Consider the following 21875-nt stretch of genomic DNA (forward strand, 5'->3'; position numbering starts at 1 on the left):
GTTTACAGGGATCTGAAGAGACCACCATAAACGACAACACAATGACTCTTAATGGATCGCAGGACGTAGTGGATATTTGCACAGCAGCAAAACTAAGTCCATGTCCACTACTGCCAAACTCGATAAATTCTACCGTTCATCCAACTGACACAACCCTCCACTTAAGGAGGCCAACGTTCAAAAGGCCATCGACCAACAATCCCTTAAACTACAGGACTGTACTTTAAGGTCAAGCTCATGCTAGCCAATAGGCAGCCATGTCCTCTACTCTGACAGCCGTGTCAACAAAACATGACCCTTCACCCCTGCATTCTTTAGCCTCTGACAACTGAGGATGATCGATCCTGTGTCTGCCCAGCAGAGACCTCATCTGGGTCATGACAGCAAAATCACATTAGCTGGGGAGGCGAAGACATCCCAGCTATTTCAGTGCAGGACAGGTCAGAAGATTACCGCTGTTGGAAAGCCCCCAACATGGCAGCCGCCAATCAGCTAGCTCAAGGGTTGGAATCCTTTCAGAATGGAACATCTTTCACCTCCGTATCAAGATGGAGACTTGGTGCAAGTCCAGCAGCACACTTTCACTGCTTTCATTTCGAGTGCTTTGACGGTGGGTTTCAACCATCTTCAGACATTCTCACCGACAGACACTCACAGAAAGACCTCAGTGGAACTTTGGAATGTTAACACAGGCTCCAGTTTTTGTTTTAAAAACACCTTTATTAATACTTCTTTCTTGTCAAAGCGTAATATATAAAAAAGGATTTTATCCTACACGCTATTTCGAAGTGGCTATTGCTTCAGAAAACAGAAACAAATCGCAACTTTTACAATGTGGAAAAATAAAACACACTCTCTGGCTGACAGGAAGTGACAGACAGGAAGATATTCTGCATTCCACAAACAGTATTCCTCATCTCCACGTCAACAAACAAAAATAATCTGTGCATAGAAATAAAATTCGAGAATATGTAATCGAAAAACACATTGTGTCGGTGCTACATTAAGGCCAAACCCCTACATGGAGAGACTTCTCTTGGTAAAGTGACAATGTACACAAGATCTCTCCTTTGTTCCAAATAAAAACATACCTTGGTCAGAGGGAAAAATAAATTACAGGTTGAACCTTTTCGAACAGCAAGCTGGTGTTGCACTGACAAATCTGCTAGTACCTTTTCAAAATAAAACAAGGACTTTTGCTACTAGTTCCCATGAGTGGGGTGGGGGGAGGGAGCAACTGACACTGAACAACAACAAAAGTCTGTTAAAACAACAACAGCGCTTCAACAAATACAATCTCTGCCGTGTCCATTTTTCAGATTCATTCAGAGGACAGATACTTTTGAGCTTGCAGAACCACTGCCTGTGCATATCGGGTTACTGAAAGTGGTGTCTGGCTATGCATGTGTGTGTGTTTGTGTGTGTGTGTGTGTCCGTGTTGTGTGTCTGTGCGCGTGTCCATGCTTGTCTTCTGTGTTTGTGCATGCGTGCATGGGTGCGTTCCTGTGTGCGTGCGTACGTGTGTGTACGCGTGTGCTTCCCAGTCTCTGGAGGCCTCCCCAATGCATTTAAGGGGAAACATAATTAAATACATGGATCACACTCAAGAAATATAACACAAAAACCCTGCCAACGTTTTTAAAAAGATGCATCTCATTCCGAGTAATCGGAGAACTAACCGGCTGAACAAATGACCGAAATATAGGGACATGTTTTAAATATGAAAACTAACTGATCGACTCAATCCATAATGTAAAAATGTTATTCTCTTAAAACACAGAATCTCTTTGCAAAATCATTAAAAAGGAATTGATGCCGGATATGGATGCCTTAACCTCACCTGATATGAAGCAAAAGGAAAAAAGCAGCAAAAGAAATAAAACTCGTACATCAAAGCAAAAATTCAAAAACAAAATAGTGTTTCGTCCACTCATCAGGTCAACTGATACGTCAATAAATTAATTAAGAAATACAACACAAGGGGCTAATCTAAAGGACAAGGGGGTCAGAGGGATGCAATACTAGGACAGACGGGACTGGCTGGATATGACGTAGCGGTGTTGGTGGGCGTGGCCCAACGGCGGCCACGGCCCAATCAAGAACAAGCGGGGCAAGGAGTGGGAGTGGCTACAGTCTCTGGAGTCTTCTCATCAATTTTGGTAGATCGTGAACTTTGGAACTAGAAAAAGGGGATCAAATGAAGTCCAGGTGGGCGTAGAATCTCATCGATCCCCCCCCCCACCAATCTCTGTTGAACATTAACAACGACCCGGTTCACCAGTTCATCAGTCCTGTGGGTTGTTCACCCCGGGGGGGGGGGGGACGGTCTACATGTGGTGGTACCGCGTAGAGACCTTGTGGTTGTGCTCTGCGTTGGAGGCGTCGTTGGTGGAGGCGGTGTCCCGGTGGATGGACATGGGGCTGCTGCTGCTGCTGCCGCCGGTGGTGGTGGTGGTGGAGGAGGTGGTGGTGGTGGTGGTGGTGCGGGGGTGGTGGTTGTCTGTGAGGGTGAGGCTGAGCAGGCTGGTGCACGTGGGCAGGTAGACGTGCTGCACGTGCTCCACGTCAGAGCGGCACACGGGACACGTCTGCAGACAGAGGGAGGGGGGGGGGGGGGGGGGGGAGACGGGTCAGACATCTTGGAGGCGTTTCACAGGCCGCCATTTAGGGGGGAGTTTCTGAGCGGGGACATTCTTGTCTCCATTTGCACAGCGTGTGATATAACCGGACCATCTGGAGTCAGGTGGTGCTAATGATGACTCTGACCGCATCTAGCAGAATTTTAATGTTACTTTGAGTAGAATAGTGCCATCGGCCATCTTTAAAGCTGGTAGGGAGTTCATATTAGAAGTCTTCATTTGATCATAAACAAGGCTTCTGGAAGCTTCCACCGACGGACTACATGTATTTACAGTACACTTGGGAATCATTAAATACGCAAAAAAAACAATATTCTATAAACATCTCCAAAGTCCTAGAAAATGGAGAAAACGCCAGCAAAGTAGCAACTCCACGGACAGCACATTACCAGCGGGCCGTTACAGAGACACTGGGCCGCGGGCCGGCTCCCCACCGACGGACACAAACAGAGTCTCCTCAGCGCATTAAAAACCTCTTAACCATTTTAAATAACAGGCTGGAGTGCCGACACCAAGTGTGCGTGGCGAGGACTCTGCTGAAAAAACACGGAGCCATTGTCCCCCGCGCCAGAGAGAGAAGGAAAGATTTATGGCGCTATTGAAATGAGCTCGCTTTGCTGTCTATAATCAACGGCAGATATATAAAAGGGTCTATTCAACAACATGAAGAGGCCATTAGGCCCCAGCGGAAGCAGAGTAGAGAGACGACTGGCAACGCACAAACGCATTCAACCCCACCCCCCCCCCCCCCCTAAGGCGATCCCTCTTCCCCTCACAGGGTCAGAAACCACAGAAGGCCCGGGACAACGCGAGGGACAAACACGGACAAAACATTTCCAAGATGAATAATTAAAGGGTTCCGCAAGTTTTTTATTTTGTACAACTCTTCACAGCCTTTATCGCGCCGTCTGAAGACGTGCACGGGCCATGTGAAGACGTGCACGGGCCATGTGGAGTTCAGTTGGAGCACCTGGGAGGGACGCGGGTCTGGACGGCGGCCATGCTTGTAGAGGCAGTCTCACATGCTAATGTACTCCCAGAGAACAGGCGTGCTACTGTTGTCGTGCGGCTCAGGGCATCGTACAGTTACAGTCCTGCTCGCATCGGAGTACAGGGTAACCTTTGAAACTAGGTCATAGGTTAATCGTTGTGACACGCAGAGGGTAACAGAGGGCAACGGCAATCAAATGATCATCATTTATAGCCCTCGTCTTTTATTTGCTGATTTATATCTCGATGACCGATTAGCTCGCTGTAATACCTTACAGGTCGACCGCATATCTGTTTACTTTAATATGTTATCGAGTCATTGCTTTTTTATTAAGGCTTGATGAGAAAAAGAAACGGCATCAAAAACATATTACCTAGCACAACGTAGTACTTCGTAGCTGGGCGGATGGGTGTGGGGTTGGTGGGGTTGTGGATAGGGGTGGGGAGGTAGGGTTGGTGGGTGGGGGTGAGGATGATGGTGGGGGGGGGGTCTCACCTGCAGCTGGCTGGCGCAGCCCTGGCAGCACACCATGTGGCCGCAGGGACAGAAGGCGGCGTCGATCTCCTCGTCGCAGCACAGCATGCACAGCAGCGCCTCGCGCAGCTTCCGCACGCGCTCCTGCAGCTCCCGGCTCTCCTGGCAGCTGCCGCAGTCCAGCGCCTCGTCGCGCCCCCCGCCGCGGCTGGGCGAGCGGTTAGCGCTGCCGCCGCCGCCGCCGCCCGACACCAGGTCCGTGATGCCGGCGTTGTAGAGGGCGCGGCGGGCGTGGTCGTAGACCTCCTTGGAGGTGCGGCGGATGTCGAAGACGTACTTCTTGCCCATGTTGACGTTCTCGTGCAGGAAGAGCGAGGCCAGGTGGCCCTTGAAGTCGCGGCTGTACTGCATCATCACCGCGTTGGTCACCGTGTCGCACCTGGGGGAGGGGGGAGAGGAAGAAGGACCCGGTGAGATGAGGAATTTGTGCTTCCAACCGGTCGTGAGCTCGTTCCAACTTGACCATAACTTCAAGGGATGGACAGAATGATGGCCTCTGGTGATTGACTCTCCCCTTCAAACTACTTTCTGTCCCGGCCGTCTGACAACATCAAAAGGTACAGGAGCCCATACAAATAACTTGAAACAGAAAAGTAAAAAGGGAATTATGTAGTTTCTTCTTGAACATTGTATTTTGCTACTCTGCAGTTTGTGGCGGGCAGGTCAACCTCATTGTGTTCCACTGACACAGCCCCCCACTACGGGCCACCATCCAGCGTCGCACCTGCGCCACGAAGAAACGCACGCAGGTGACAGGGGGGAATTCTGCACACTCCAAACTAAAAGCCTGCATGTCCGAAAACAAAGGCAGAGCGATGCGTCTTTTGTGCCTTTGTGGCTTTTCTGACTGAGCGAGCACAATTCTATAGTGCAGCCATTTCGATTGTGCTCCCTCCTTAGAACCTTGTGTGCAAGGACACACACACACACACACACACACACACACACACACACACACACACACACACACACACACACACACACACACACACACACACACACACACACACACACACACACACACACACACACACACACACACACAGGGCTATGCCTTCATTAAAGATGCATACTAAAGGAATAGGACGAGGGCTTTCAGAACCCACCGGCTGTGCGCATGCATGCTAAAAAATAAAAAAAAAGGAGGATTTAAGAGCAATAGAGAGTCAATGTGTACGCTTGTGATCGCGGCAAATGCATATTCAGCGTACGCTCTGTGCCAAACAGAGCAGAAACCTTCGGAGAACAAATGGACCCGAGTTTCTTTAGGTCTATCAAGTAAGGGTTTTTTTTCCTCTCCTGGTCTCGGTGGCTGTAGAGTTGGCTCGGGGCCGTGATCTCGCCACACCAGAGCGACCCGGGAACATGAGCCTTATTCTAAAAGGAGCACGGCTTTAGTCAATGAGTGGCCGAGTGCTTAACTCGCAGGAACACGGGGCGAGATGCCCCCGTGTAACTCTTGTTTTTAGGTCATCGCGTGTCCGTGAGGAGGTCTTCGCCGCGTTACATGGTCAAACGGAAAACATCAACCCAAAAAGAGACGGGACAACGCAGATATTAAGCATGTCGAGTTGGGAACAAGTGGACTCCTGCCACAAAAACTATTTTCGTTTTTTTTCCCCCAAAACGACATTGAGCAGATGAACGCATGAATAACGTAAATCCCTTTGACCCAACCACCAGTAATCTAGTCCCCCAGATCCGTCCAATCAGAAGTTCAGGCCGACACTCCCCCCCCCCCCCCCCCCCGGGGGAATGTCGGCCTGAACTTTTGATTGGACGGATCTGATCTTCTGATTGGATGGATACACCCCCCCCCCCCCCCCAGGGCGCCGACCCCCCCCTCACCTGTAGAAGGCGTGCGTCTCCGTGATGGCCCGGTAAAGGGCACTGGCTGCCCGGTGGCTGATGAGCTTAAACAGCAGCACCACGCTGTCGTTGGTCTCCTTGGTAACGGTCAGGTACACGCTCTTCCCCGACTGGGTGGCGATCTGGATGACCGGGTAGCATATCCTGGGACGGGGAGGGGAGGCGGGGAGGAAACAACAGATGAATGTCAATTGGACGTAGACAACCCATCCACTGGGGAACAACCTCGGAACCGCTTCCTAATAGGATGTGTACTTAACTCGTGGACTTGTACGACGTGAATTAACAAAGTTAATCATTCGATGCAATAACGACCACGGATCGGGTCATCACTGATAATTCCCAGTGCTGGGAGTAGATAACATGGCAATATAGCCCGTGTTAAATGACCGACTTGTAAATACTTAAGTCCATCTCACTCGCTCTATCACGCACGCTCCCTCACACTCTCCCCCTCCCTCCCTCACTCCCCCCCCCCCTCCCTCATAGAGCTCGTCTGCCAGACTTAAGATCCGACTAGCCAAATAGAAAATCCTTAGTTGCTGCATGAAATCTGAAAGCTGAAATATAAAACTCTGTACCAAACAACAACAACAACAACAACAGCCACCACCACCACGACAACAACAACAACACGCTCTCCGGCTCTCCCCTACCTGTTGACGAGGGCGAAGTCCTCCTTGCAGACGGCGATGCCCTCGGGCCCCACGCCGATGGCCAGCCGCTGGCCGTCGGCGTCACGCGCCCAGTGCCACTCCACGCCGTAGTGCTCCAGGGACGAGACCAGCTGCAGGGCCTGGTACTCCACGGAGCCGGGGCCCGCGCCCTCCAGGGCCTGGTGCCGGGACACGATTCTGCAAGGGGGGAGGTGGGGGTGGGGGAGAGGGGAGGGGGGGAGGGAGGGAGGGGAGGAGAAAAAAAGGAAAGAACTCAGGTTAAATTGTTTTTTTAATTTTACTTATTCTTTACATGTCAACTAAAACAATTACCTGAACTAATCGTATCTATTTTACTTTATTACTACATTTTATTGTACGACGATGTTTCCATGTGAAGCACTTCGAGTCTGCCTCGTGTATGAAAAGTGCTATATAAATAAAGTTGCCTTGCCTCAACAAATATCCTCGCCGTTTCTCCCGGTCGACGTCAGATCAACATCGTGAGCTTGAAGAGGTTAGCGGAGGCAACGTGCTGAGAATGTTTAACAAGTGGAGCTTGTTTTTTTTGTGTTTCTCTGTCCAAAACTTTCTCTTCCCTCCTTTAATCAACAACACCCAGCTCCACATTTTAATCAACACTCAGATGGTCGTTAGCGGCGCAGCATGCTGCTGGGATAAATAATGCAGACAAACACGTCGCAGCCACAGCCAACGAGGGATCCAGCGGAGCACACGCACCGCACTTCCATAGGCGGAGTCATTCAGCCGTCTCTCTCCATCTCCCTCTTTAACCACCCGAAGCTACCCCTCCATCCCATCCGTCTCCCGCACAATATAGCTCCGCGCTCCGTTTCCAACGGTGACCGGGCTCGGTACGCACACGGACCCTGATTCAAACTCAGTGACCAGAAAGACCCGTGTCCTCAAAAGACCCTCGAGGCATCGGTGGTGGCGGGGGGGAAACCGGGGAAGCATGGATTAGAAGAGTTAACGTTTTGGTAGGCAATGGGGGTTGTTGCTCAAGGCTTTCCTACCGCTAACGTGGACATAAATCCATGTGTTGAGACTGAAATAGAAAATAACAAGTGTGACCGGAGTGAGAAAACAGCTGTTCAGGATGCACATATCCTTATAACAGAAGGCAGAGCCTCGCCTCCCCTCTCTCTCTCCTTCCCCCCCCCCCCCCTCTCTCCTCCCCCCCCCTCCCCCCTCTCTCCTCCCCCCCAGCTCCTTCAACCGTGAATCATAGCTGAGGCGTGAAGAAAATAAGAACAGCACGTAGACATGAAAAAGAAACTTCTGTGCAACTGCCAGACTGTAAATCTATTCCAAGTCCTAATTACTTGAATATAATTAAATGGAGATGTGATTGAAGATTTTGTGATATGCACGGGGCCATAATTAAGCCTGCACTTGAAGCTTAATTAAATACTTGGTTTTACATATAGCACTACACACAAGGACTCGCTTGATTATATTAAGGAAAACATCTTGCTTCCGTTTTTGGTGCATTTTTTAAGCTAAATCCCCACTTAGAAAAGGGGCCCATTTATCTCAACTTGCACATGATCGGTAGCGCTGCAACAAAAAACAATTAGAGGTAAAGTTACAGCCTGTACTCACACGACACGTTAACCTCCCGAAAGGGACTCTTGCTCTAACCTCAGGGAAACCGCAGCTCGGCTGACGTAATAGAAATGAAAACGCACGAGGAAGGAAACCTGATTCCACCAGGATCCGGTGGCAGAACGCCTCGTTTGTACGGCCAGGGTTGGGGGATCGATTTCCAACGGGGCCAGCCGGTCGAAAGGCCGGCCCGGAAAAAAATGCATGCGCTCACATTTTTCCGAGGCGCTTCAGAGAAAGGGCGTGCGCCAAATGGCACTTTCACCTGCTAGCGGGCACACGCGAGACCGCTCCCTAGGGCAACATCGTCAGACGAGAGGCCCCTTGTGGGGTCAGACACCTGCTGGCACGGCACAAGTGTTCAGAGCAGTCGCGAGCGCAGAGTCTTGAGTCGTGTCCAAACTATTGACAACTGTTGAACATGACATGGCGGCCCAGCCACTCTACACTCAACACTCACACCCCCCCCCCCCCCCTACCAGTCCATCTACTTCCCCAGCATTTGCATTCACAGTGCATCGCGTGTGTCAGCTAGGCCGCCTGGGGGATGGATGGCACGGTGGTGCTTTACTGCGTGCGCCCTGACACTCAATCCTCCCGTGATGGATCGTGTTCGGGTCACATGGGGTGCTCGTCACCTGGCGTGAATGCCTTCTTGTGGAGGAAAATATGTTTTTTTAATGACGGTTTTGGCTTGATGCCGTCCCCGGCAGACAGCCAGGATTGGGGTTATATCGTCGCTAACTAGAAGACGTTCAGCCGGGGCCGAATGATGAGCGCAATGCCCTTTAAAAAGCCCACTTAGATAGGTTAATGCTTTTCGCTTTCAATTATGCATCGCCATGCCATAAAGGTTCTGAAGGCAGCAGACGACGATTTACCGCGTTTTTCCAAATTGAGATTCCCGTGGAATACTCTACTCACGTATGAGGATCAGATTACCCAATAATCTAATCAACACGCAATCATCACACAAGGGTGAGCAAAGCGTTCAGAGAACATGGACTCGAATACGGGGACAGTAACCTCCCACAAACACAAAGCTTTTCCCTGTAAAACCCGCACCGTCTGTACCCTTTTATATTTATACTTTAAAACACAGACCCGACGACCATCGCTAGACAGACTCAGACTCTGAGCGAGTCCTCTCCACTGGGGCCTCAGACCGCCCCGGGCCCTGGACCTCAAGGTGGATCCCAGGCCCTGGCTGGGATCCATGCCGGGCTTTGTGGAAGAGTAACTAAAAACGCCCCATCTCCCCAGGGGGGGGGAGCGAGCGGTCTTTCTGCCCCGTTGAGCAGCAGCGTCTTATTGAGGCTTTTTCGCTGGCAGCTGACCGGCCGGAGTACGTTTCCCCGAGTGCTTTTGAGCCGAACTAATCGGAGGAATCACGGGAGCACCGGGCTAGGGGGCGGCCATGTTGTTCGTCTTTGAGAGACGGGGAACCGTCTGCTTCTATATAAAAGGCACTCATCCGTCGCCTGACGACTTTGTGAAAGTCAAGGAAAAGAAAGGAAGGCGTCTGTCTCGGTTGTACACTCTGGAAAGCTTTCCTAGACTTTGTTCAGGGAGTGACTCACCGGTTGAATATTTTCACGCTTGAATATTTTGTGCGATAGAGCAAGCAATACAGTCTCATCACCATGGTAAAGAAAGTGAGGTCCTTTCATATTTCTCCATGTATATCCAGTCACATTCTCTCTGTGTGTCGCTTTGCCTGTATGTCTTTCTGAGTGTGAGTGTGAGTGTGTGTCTTTCTGAGTGTGTGTGTGCGTCTTTCTGAGTGTGTGTGTGTGTCTTTCTGAGTGTGTGTGTGTCTTTCTGAGTGTGTGAGTGTGTGTGTGAGTGTGTGTGTGTGTGTGTCCATCTGTGTGTGTGTATTTATTTGAAACATTCCTTCAAACCGCCGGCGGTTTGTATCCCATGGCCCCATCGTATGTGCAGCACGCGTTGGTAATGTTGTTGTCGTTTACCTGTTGACGGTGTCCGGGCAGGGCTCCTCCCCGCACAGCTCCCGGTACCAGTACTGCGCCGTGTTCTGGTTGTAGTCGCCGAACTCCGCCTGGGCCAGCAGCGCGCTGAGCTCCTCCGCCTGCTCTGAGGCCATGCGGAGGTGGCCGCTGTGGAGGTCCTCCTTCACGTGCATGAAGAACATGTGTCTGAGGAGGAGGACACAGGGTCAGACAGGTGGACCGCTACCTTCCTTAGGTCTCTCAGACACAGTCAACAGAAGAGCCTTCCGCTGAATTCAGATACGAGTCATTCCCGCCCAAAGCACACAGTCGTATTTTGTATTTGTAGCACGCCCCAACAAATAGTAATGCGCCTCATCCTTGTTTTAGTGGAGCAAAGCACACACACGTGAAGCAGGGCTGTGTTAATTTGTTTCGCTTCATGTTAGGACTCTTTTTTGATAATAACCATTAATGAAATATTTAGTCTGTCCGGACCCAAGCATTTGTGCACAAGACACCGAGGCATCGGTCAGCAGGATGGGCTACAGCCGTGGATTGAACCCAGTCCATTCGATTGGGACTAGAACACCCCAGCTAACTCCTCGGTCGTCCTGACCGCTGACCGAGATTAACTAACTCGGTTGAAACTAAAGACGGTCTCGTAGTCAATGATTCAAACAGGTCGACGGTGTGAGTGTCATTTCCCGGGGGAACAAAGTTAATGTGTGTGTGCGCACCAAGTGTGTGTCTACAATCGTTGTTCCGGAAGAGAGGGCCGGGATGTGATACTCGGGAGAGCTTCCACCGTCAAGTCAGGAGACCGTCGGGCTGATCTGGGAACAGCAAACCCTCACTTTATGGACTTGTGGGCCCTTCCGAACGCCTCTTATCACACGGCGTGTAGGTGTTGGTGTAAAAACAGACACGCCGATGGGAACACTTCGACTATCTTTAGAAAGCAGACACGCACAGTGGCTCGCTCATGACCTCGACTGTACGCCGACAGTTGATAACGCGCAGGGGGTGGGACACATACAGGCCGCCTCCTGTGATGAGGACATAGTCTGTCGAGGTGGTTTCTGCTTCAAAATGCCAAAGTTCAGGAATTAAGTCTCAGCAGGAAATGAATCGTTGGACTCGGCTAAGCCTTGTAGTGTGTGTGTGTGTGTGTGTGTGTGTGTGTGTGTGTGTGTGTGTGTGTGTGTGTGTGTGTGTGTGTGTGTGTGTGTGTGTGTGTGTGTGTGTGTGTGTGTGTGTGTGTGTGTGTGTGTGTGTGTGTGTGTGTGTGTGTGTGAAAGATCAACGCTTTAGCAAAAAAACAACAATTGTGATTGTTCGGACAAAGCTAGGGTTCGGTTAGCACGCAGAGTTCCATAGAAGCTAATGAAAACAACCAGATTCTCTCAAGAAAGAAGGAAAATACGACGGTTGGTCATTCCCCATTGTTATGAACTGGAGGATCTGAGGGATTCGAGTAGCCTCTCTCAACAGCAGGGGACGAGACGTCAACAAGAGTACGATAACCCTAACGTCATCCACCGGTTGAACGAATGTAACCCGGCTCCTTCATGAATCGCTTCGAAAAAAAGGCGAGCATATTCGAGAGAAACAACCGTGTTTTTGTATCGCTGTTCCAAAACACAGGAGATAAGGTGTCAAAGAAACACTATTCGCCGCTGGATACGAAACAATATTATCAAACTGACCCAACCTTGTTGAAAAGAAAATCAAGAGTACAGAGTGGAAAGGAAAGAAAAGATTACAGAGGCAGGAAGGCGTTCACCAACTGATGGTGGCCATTGACAAACACAGGTCAACTAGCTAAAGCTAGCCAGTTGTTTACCCAGTTTAACAGACCTTTTCAACAGGTGCGCATATTTTGTTTTTTATACCTACGTTGTGACAACATTGTTTTGACTGTCAAATACCAGGCCTTTCACTTCGCTGAACTTGTTGTATAGGGTCCTTAATAAAGCAACGACATTCAATTTTTTTTTAATGACTTTGGTCGAACAAAACACTGTAACACATGTTTATGCTTGACTGAATGGATAGTCAGAAGGATATCTTCAGGTGTTGTGTAGCACAGTGCTCGAGGCAGGGTTTATATTTAGTAAAGTGAAGAAAGGGAGTGATTGTTTTAGTCAAACAAGATAGTCTCACAAGGCCATTTTGTTCGACGTTTCAACTGAAGATGAAGCCATTTTCAGCTATTAAAGACTTAGACTTTACAAACGGGGGCTTTGTCTTTCGACGATAAAGACCAGCACGAGTTGTGGCCGTAGCGACTATGTATTCTGGGCTGGACTAAAAACGTTGCCATATCAAATCGGATAGAGTGATCGTTAATGCTTAGAACTTGGTTCTATGAACATCCTTACTGTACTTTGTTTGTAGGTCACTCCGGATAAAAGCGTCTGCTAAATGCCCCTAAGGTTACAGTAAATGTGAAGCCATCTGGCACCATGGGAACAGGCATGTCTGATGGCGACAACACAAGGGGGTTTCAGGAGGATGTCCAGGAGGAAGCAGACTGTCTGCAGGGAGCAGGGAGCGGGCCCCAGACACTCACGCACGTATGATCCACATCACACACCACGGCGACGTCAACAACAACAACAAGCGCTCACACACACCCTTTCCAGGGGAAAACACCAGTCACGTGTGGCTCAGCTGTGAGCCGCAGAAAAAAAACAACTTAAGACCGGGCCGAGTACGCGAGGACAGAAAGGTAGCGGCTATAACAACAACGCCGGCCCGGGGCCCCTGCGGTCGGCACGCCTCAGGCACAACAAACACAGCTTTGATATGGTGTTAAACATTCCATTTCTTCTCCCGCATCTCTCACTCACACACACACACACACACACACACACACACACACACACACACACACACACACACACACACACACACACACACACACACACACACACACACACACACACACACACACACACACACACACACACACACACACACACACACACACACACACCATTGTGTCAGGCCCAGCAGGGGTCATGTGACCGAGCTGTGCTTATTAGCTACCTGTTAGACTACAAACAATAGACCTGTCTGGGGAGGTTACTGCCGGTCACAGCAGCGCAGAGGTTACTCGAGTTTGCCTGGGCCGCTCGGGGGAGCGAGGGCTACTGGAGGTCATTTGTGCCGCTGAGCAAGGCACCTAATCCCTGGGTAAATCCGTGGCCTGCGCAAGTCCCTGGTGGTGGGTGTTCGTAGAATGCGTGGCCGTGGCTTTTGGTCGCACAATGGGCGCCCAGTGAGGTCATGAAATAATCGTTGGAGTTGGGGATGCCGGTTGTTTACTTGTTACGCTATGTTTAAGGGACTTTTGATTTAATCGCGCGAGCAAGACAGGATTGAGGTGCCTTTTTACAGGCTGACCTGGAAAAGCACCTCTAGTCCCGAGTCGCCTTCAGCTGCCTGGTGAACAAAATATAAATCAGCAGTCTCAGACTCATGGTCACGCATTCAGACATTTTGTACCGGGCTAGGAAAGGGCAAAAGAAACTGGTGTCGGTTTTGACACTCTTTGGTCACAGCGACCCCGTAGGGTTCTGACACACTTCAGGGCCATCATCGACACCCTCTCTCTGGTCAGCCCACTGGGTCTGTCAGCGGTCCTGCTGAGCCCTGCTGGAGGCAAAGGCCAGGGGGGGGGGGGGGGTCAACGTAGTGCGGAGTGGGGGGTGTTAAGAGGAGGATAACGCGGTACGACGGGCTAGAGTCCACACCAGGGGGAGTCGGACAGAGTTCTACCTCGAGCTGAAGGGGACTAGCCAGGTCCTATCAACCTCACACTACACCTCGCGACATTGGTAGCCACAGGAGTCCCTTAGCGCTAGCAAACAACCCAACCCCGCCCCTTCACTACCCTCTAGACTAGTCTCATCTCCCCTCGCTTCAGATAGCAAAAAAAAACATCACAGGCCTGTGCAGGTCGGACAGGAGAGGGGGAAACCTCCTGGCTTACTTTACTGCATTAGGATCTGTTATCTCGCAGCCCTCCTCTTTGAAGAGGAGCTGTAAATGAACGCCTAAGAGGCTTAGAAAGGTTCAATTTATACCTCTGAGCGAGCGCCAGCCCGGGATCGCCGGGATCTCCTCGGGCAAGCTCTGGTCATTCAGCGCAGAGTCCAGGGATAAACCTTCCTGATTCATGTGCCTGGATTTATGGGGTGTACTTGACTGCATCCTGTCTGCTCTTACCCGTCGTGCCTACTTCATTCACTGAAGCAAACTGTTTATATTCACTCCTAGCAGGATGTACAAGTGTCAAAAGAAGTATGCTTGCAGTAACTTCCGCAAATCTGGTTATCTTTGAGTTATAAATTATTGTGCACAGCTGCAACAATGAGTTCAGCCAACGTTGACTTGTATCGTGTGACAAAATCGAATACTAACAAGTCCCTGAGAAATGTAGATATTAGGAAACACCTAAATTACGTGGCACACAGTCATACCAACCTCGTGGAAAGGAATCACGAAACACACAATTTCACACCACAGCAGTTTCTGCAGATCCACAACTAGTAGAAACCAACCGCGTTTCCAGCTACCGGTTCAAAAGTCTGAGACAAGAACAAGGAGGAAGAGGAGGACGCCCTTGGGTGTCATTGTCCCCATCTATAAAGCCATTGTTCGGACAGCACTCGTGTCCGTCGTGACGGCCCGCTGAAAGGTCAGCCAGCAACCGAAACAGAAACCCCGGCTTTCCAGCCACCAAGTCTGAAACCCGGCACTTCTGCCTAGCGACAAAGTCTCTCCACCGGAGCCACTGGTGAGTAAGGTGTCAGAGCTCGCAACAATGTGGTTTGCCATTTAGTCAAATTGCTGGGCAAGATGCAACAGTAGGTGAACGAGTTTACTGGCAGTCGTTGAACTCCAGTAACACCAACCCCCTTGCCAGAGAGATGAACATCTTGATCGGAAGCCAACGGTCATTTTGTTTGCGCAAAATGACTTTAAGAAATTACAGTCATGAGATTGCTCAGATAAATTACACAATAAAAACGAAACCTACTTTGCTTGAATTCAAGAAGAGCAGGTAATTCCTCAGGAGCAGAAGAGAAGGCTTTAGCACTATAGCCATTTAAATCAAAAGGCAAAGGTGTGCCTTTCTAAAAAAATAGGAAACTGAACGGTCCAAGGTTGATTTAAACGGGTCGCATAATCCAAATATTAGAAAAGAAATACTCTGTTTGATTTAGCACGCATGGCGGTGATGCGTGTGTATTAAACCAACAGGAGTGCTTTTGAAAAACAAACACCACATGAGGATTTGCACTTGTGACTTTGACTCATGGTGTTAACAGACGGCTACACAGGAGTGCAGCCATTGAGCTAGCCTGGGAAGAAGAATGCTCTGAAACAAGACAGAAACCGAAAAAAAGGCACAGGATCGGTTTTCATTTAATTCCTGGGATTGGGATATGGGGCGCATGAGTCCCCTTCCATAATCAGCCGGATCAGTGGCGGCAGGCCAAGACGGTAAACGGACACAAGATCTCTTAATCTCCATGATACAAACCCGTCAATAATCCTTGCGGACCAAGGAACCGATAGTGGGTCGGCCATAGCCCCCCCCCCCCCCCCCAAAGAAGAAGGGAGAACCCATTACTACAAAGTACCAGATAGTCCTAATGTGCACGTCTGTGTGTGTGCATGCATGTCAACAAATAAAGGAAAGCATGTGAGAGCGTGCACTCTGGGTCGTGTGTGTGCCAGGCTTTACATGGCCAGAGGCGCACACACACACACACACACACACACACACACACACACACACACACCACAGTGCAGAGCCACTTATATAAGAGGCTCGCTGGCCTGCTCTCTGCGCGGCGGCGCAGGCTTGGGTTACGCAATAGGGGCCTGCCAAGAAAGCGCGGGGAAGAGGGGAGAGAAAGAGGAAAGAGGCCCACCAGCAGCCCCGGAGCAGGACGGGACAATGTCTGCCTGACCCGTGGTGATCCATTTCCTCGCCCCCCCCCCACTGTATGTACCGTCGGGTTTTTGACATTAAGGCAAAACACACCAGCCATGCCCGAGCGAATGCTACAGCACATTCATAAAATAAATAAAAAACACCTTTGGTTCACCCAGAGGGGATACACACAGGGACGTCTGCGTCCGATGGACAACACTGGTGCCGCGCCAGTCAGAGTCACGTGAGAGAACGATGAACAAAGCAGCGTGCATTTGCATGTCTTGCACCGCAGCATCCTGCCTGAGGCTCCTGTTGTTCTGGTCTGTGCACGTGCACATGTGTGAAGGTGTGCACGCTCGCGGTGCAGAACGCACCACTTCCATGAAACGTGTGAGTGCATGAAAACAGGCCTGAGGGGGGGGTGGGTGGGGGGGGGGGAGTGTGTGTGTGTGTGTGTGTGTGTGTGTGTGTGTGTGTGTGTGTGTGTGTGTGTGTGTGTGTGTGTGTGTGTGTGTGTGTGTGTGTGTGTGTGTGTGTGTGTGTGTGTGTGTGTGTGTGTGTGTCGTTGCTCCTGAACAGAGACGAGGCCTCGCGAAGCGAATCAGGCACGTTGTTTTTAGGTTCTCTCCGCGAGCGGGAGAGGGCCTTGCATTCCGTGCAGGCTGTCATGAGGACAGGCCGCCAGGGACAGGACCGGGGGGGACAAAAGCCTGTGTGCCATAAAGAGGCGACGTCCTGCAAGAGGCCATGTTGTGTGTGTGTGTGTGTATGTGCGTTTCCGTGTGCGTGTGTGTGTTTGCCTGGGAGAGTGTCTGTGTGGGACGACTGGAGGCCGTGTTTAATCTGAGTAGGGCAAAGGTGACCTCGCAAAAACCAGCGGTGGCAGAACTGGCTTCCGTGCAGCGTTGCCATGGCGGCGCCGGGCGGACCTCGGCGACGTGGTCGTTGTTGTTCCTGCCCTGATGAGATACGGGTTTGAGTGGCAGGCCGGGGCCAAGATATGACCCGCCTCCCTGTCTTAAGGGTTACTGTATCAGTCATGAAATATAAATTAATATTAATTATTAAACCATCACATTTTATTTACTCCGGGCTGGAGTCTGAATTCACCTCAGAGCCAGTTGAGACTTGAGAAATGCGTGTCCGTGTCTTCAGTGAGCTATTTATGAACACAAACACAACGAACTGGCAGGGTGTATTTTTAGCCTGGCTACGCCCCCTAAATCCCCACATGGGGCAGCGCTCGCTGCTCTTAAACGGATCCCGGAGTTGAAAGCAAAACGAATTAAGGGATTTGGCGAATGACCCCAAGAGAACTGGACAGAGAGGAGGGGGGGGGGGGGGGGGGGGAATGTACTGTCAAGAAAAGCAGTGAAACAACCGACATGTGACGTGCACCAACCAGCATCCCCCCACCCCACCCCCCACCCCCAAGAGTATTAACCTCACCTTTCTAAATGACCCCACCACCTTGCCTGACCCCTTCTGCCGATGACACCCGCTAATCCACCGACGTCACAGCACAGGCAAGTGTCTCTCTCCCTCCCTCCCTCCCTCCCTCCCTCCCTCCCTCTCTCCAGGCTTCCACTTCAAGGTTAGCATTAGCTTTGTAAAAGAAGCAACACTAGCGCCAAGGCTAAGCTAGCCTGGGCACCACGTGTTTCCTTCTCAGAAGCTTGATACTGTACTCCATTTACAGCTATGACGCAACTAAGGAAGGAAGAAGGGGGGGGGGGGGGGGGGGGGGTAGAGAGAGCATGAGAGCAAGAAAGAGAGCTTATGGTGGTATGGGGATGTGCCAAACAACACATGGCACATGCGAGTGAACTGGGACCAAGGGGAGGCAAGGTATGCAAGGGCATATTTGTGGAGGACTCATTCAGACAAAGGGAGGCGCCCCAAGGATTACAGAAGTCCCTTTAATGACCGACCCCTGAATGAAGGTTTGAGTCCTTTAGTGGGAGGGTTGGGAGAGGAACGATGGGGGTGTTTCAGTGACAGAAATTTTGGCCACAAATAGTTAGTCAACCCCAACCCTGCTTCAATTCCCGGCAATATGAATAAAAGGACGATTGGTTTTTTTTTTAGGTGTGAGCCATTGACATGACATCCTAACAGGATTTGCAAATAAAAAATAAAAAAACGCAAACGAAGGCTTGCTCAGTAGCTCATTATAATTTCCCTAAGGGGGTGTTCGTCAAGGATGACAGACGCTTTGTCTACCATATCAGGATACAACGATCGTAAAATACGAATAAAAATCGAATAAACAATGAGACTGCTTGACCGGTCCGCGCAAAAGGTCAACTTCGTCACCCCAACGTCCGACACGTTTCCCGTTTCCCGCGTCATTGCCAGGACATTACCAGCACTTCCCATCGCACAGTGGCCCCTCACAGGTGCGAGTCTGAAGGGGTTAAAAGGTGACATATTCCATCAGGTGCGAGTGTGATTAGCCGTTACAAGCCGTCTCGAAAATCTGCCTCTTCTGCCATCACAAGTGGGCGTGTCCACCGAGATGTGTGCTGGTAGACTGATAGATCAGTCTGCCAGCCTACCTAGTGGACTGTAGCAAACGTCGCAGGTCTATCCGTCACACATCGAGGTGGACGTACCCGCTTGGGATGTCAGAAGAGGCAGATTTTCTAAATGGCTTGGAATGGCAAATGACACTCACACCTGGTGGTATGATACGTCACCTCAAAGGATCCTGGTGGAATACCAGCGAAAACGCCCACTCAACAGCGGGTCAACCCCAGCATGAGGGCTCCTCCACAGTCCACCCCCCCCCCCCCCCCTGCCCCTGAACATGAAGCGTCCTCTTGTTGCACAGCGAAATGCACTCCCGTTAATGGAGGGGAACCAACAGGCCCTGCTCCCCCCGGAAGACCCGGTCAACGGGGCGCATGAGAGCGGACGTAACATCACCCCGCGTGCGAACTTCGGATTTCCATCAAATCGGCGATCTTTATCGCAGAGCTCTGTACCCTGAATGAACGGTAATGGGTCTGCGATGAAAATCTATACAGGGGGGGGGGGGGGGGGGGGGGAGAACAAACCCTTCTTATTTTCTACAAACCCATAAAAAAGGGGACGCTTTTGTGGAAGGCCACAAATGGCGAGCGACAAAAGAACAAAACAAAAGGGTGTTTTTGACCAGTGAGAGAGCCCCCCCCCCCCCCCCCCCCCGAGAGCCGACCGGCTGAGTTCTCGTTGCCCCTTGGGGACCAAACGGACAACAGCCAGAGACTAAGTGGGACGGGGGAGGATAGGGTGGCTCTGGGGGGTGGGGGGTGGGAGATGGGGGGGTGGCGGGGGGGGGTGAGGGTGCTCAGAGGATCCCTCAAGCAGGAGGAGGATTGCATTTCCTGCTCTGGGCTGGGACTCAATGCCCTGTAGTAACCCCAGTGGAGGCAGGTTGAGACAAGAGGTTACTACAGGGCGTTTCACTGTAGCAGAGAATACTGTAAACAGACTATTTATACTCCGCCCCCCCCCCCGTCCACACTTCCTGTTTATTTGATGACATTTCTTCCCGTTTTCTTTTCGAGTAGGTGTCAATTAAAACAGGGACATATAAGGTAAGGTCGCTCAGTTAACGTGAATGGAGATCCAACAATTTCCTTATTTTTTGGCAAAATTACCACTCAAGCAAACTTTTCTAGCGCACGTCTGAAATAACTGTCATTAATAAATGACAGGTAATGCGCAATGCATTGGGGCGGAGCGGACGTCTGCACAAACACAAACACAACACCCAGTACCTGGTCTGCTCCTGCAGGATGAGATGGGGCTCCACAAAGAACTTGACGCGGAGTCTCAGGCGACACGGCGCCACGTTGTCCACCTGCTGGCCGATGCGGTTCCTCAGGTTCAGCCACAGGTTCTCCCCCTTGCTGCCGGAGAACTGCAGTCCGAAGTAGTCCACTTCTATGATACCCAGCTTCCTACATACCTAGGGGTCGGAGACGAGAGGAAGCGAGTTACGACACCGGACCAGGGCGTCAAACTGTGCCGAGTGGCTGGGAAGAGGGACGACAAAGAAAGGCTCGACGGAGTGCCTCGGAATACAGATAAGCATTTCACTGCCAATGTCTTCTTTGTTTGAATGAACACATTGTGGAAAAAAAACGCTGCTCAATTATGTAATGTACCACTTTTGATGCCACAGACTCCCTTGAAAGCTGCATCGATTTTACGCTCGTAAGATTATGGGATGCTTGGACGGTTTTCAAGGATATAGAGTTTTATGAAATACGTGGGACCCCTCAAAAAGAAAATTAGGGTGGAGGGGGGTTGATAGGGTTATGCTGCGCAACAAGTTATCCTCTATGGGAAGAAGAACTTAACAACACAATGCATTTATTCAATGGATTCCTCACAATGGTACTTTAGGAGGGCAACTTAATTAAATCGAGGGTTACCCTAAATATAAATAAAAACAAGTTCCTAAACAAGTGGGTGCAATGATTATGGCGTAACATTTACATGAAACTCTGCTTTCATGACATTGTACAAATTATTGTTTCACACATAAATAATATACATAATATAAGCGAGTTATGGATCGCAAAGGAGCAGTCCTCGAGACAAACCCACTTGGAGACAAAGTGAAGAAGCGAGAATGAACTCTAGTAACCCCGACGGAGCAGGCAGCCAGTGACGGAGCCGGATGGAAAACCAACCCGCAGCCGTTTCACCCATGCAGGAAGTTTCATGAGCTTCACCACATACACTTGGAAGTTTGAACCACAATCTTTTGACAGTTTTACAATTTAATACTACAATAAAAATTTATCACTTCACTGTTGTTAGTTCAACACGATGACACAAAGTACTTTCGTTTATTCTGCTGTTACTCGTGGGTGCTACAGGCTGAACGAAAAGTCGTGGATCGCGGTTGTTTACACATTACAAAACAAAAGCCTAGAATAAAAGCACATCTGCAGATGTAACAATTAGCCCCTGGCTTCCTTGTTTCTAGGCTAAGCTAGGCAAATAAAGTTTAGGAAAAATGACCCAAGTGTTTTTGTTTCGTTGCCCACCAACAAAGGAGAGCCATGCAGTCTTGTGTATTCGGATGTACAGCCTATACCAAACGCATGCAAGTCCGCTGTGTATTCCATAGCTTACCTTGTTCAGGCAATCTTCCCCATTCGCCTTCGCATCAACTTCCACTTCCAACACCACCGAGTCTGGTCGAGTAATGTGGCAAAGCATCTTGGCGACAAATTTGTCCGTCTTTGGTGTTCCACTCATCTGCACAAAAATAATAAAACTTATCCTCCCTGCCTTCTTTTAAAATAGACCCTACATTAAGCCGTCTGTCACTTTCCCGTCCCTCCTTCTCTCCGCGTGTGGCGAAATCGACTCAGCGGCGGCGAACGCCAGCTGTAGGCTATATCAATGAGAGCGTCTGCAAGGCACTGCCTCCTCCGACGCGACCAATGACAGACGCTGAATCCCCGCTGAGGGAGCGACCGGGAGTCCGCAGCGCCCCCCTCTGGTGCGCGCCTGTTGCCTCGACCCAGACACAGCACTCTACTACAAGTAACCTGGCTGTCATGAATAAATGAGCCGTTTCAGGAAAACTTCAGGAGCCCCTTGTCTCGGCGCGAACTTAATAGTGCATGGAAGAAGGTGCCTGGG

General features: G+C 50.4%; 1 protein-coding gene across 1 annotated transcript; it reads right to left on the reverse strand.

Annotated features, from left to right (window-relative positions):
- Window positions 1-150: 150 nt before the first annotated feature.
- On the reverse strand, window positions 151-21613 carry mylipa (myosin regulatory light chain interacting protein a). Its single transcript, XM_056582923.1, has 7 exons — window positions 21360-21613; window positions 19991-20181; window positions 10292-10477; window positions 6690-6887; window positions 6013-6177; window positions 4126-4543; window positions 151-2588 (listed from the first exon to the last, which is right to left on the reverse strand). Exons 1-7 carry the CDS (start codon window positions 21483-21485, stop codon window positions 2328-2330), a joined length of 1545 nt encoding a protein of 514 aa, XP_056438898.1. The 5' UTR covers window positions 21486-21613; the 3' UTR covers window positions 151-2327.
- Window positions 21614-21875: the final 262 nt, after the last annotated feature.

The sequence above is a fragment of the Gadus chalcogrammus genome, chromosome 22, assembly GCF_026213295.1.
Source record: "Gadus chalcogrammus isolate NIFS_2021 chromosome 22, NIFS_Gcha_1.0, whole genome shotgun sequence".
Lineage (NCBI taxonomy): Eukaryota > Metazoa > Chordata > Actinopteri > Gadiformes > Gadidae > Gadus > Gadus chalcogrammus.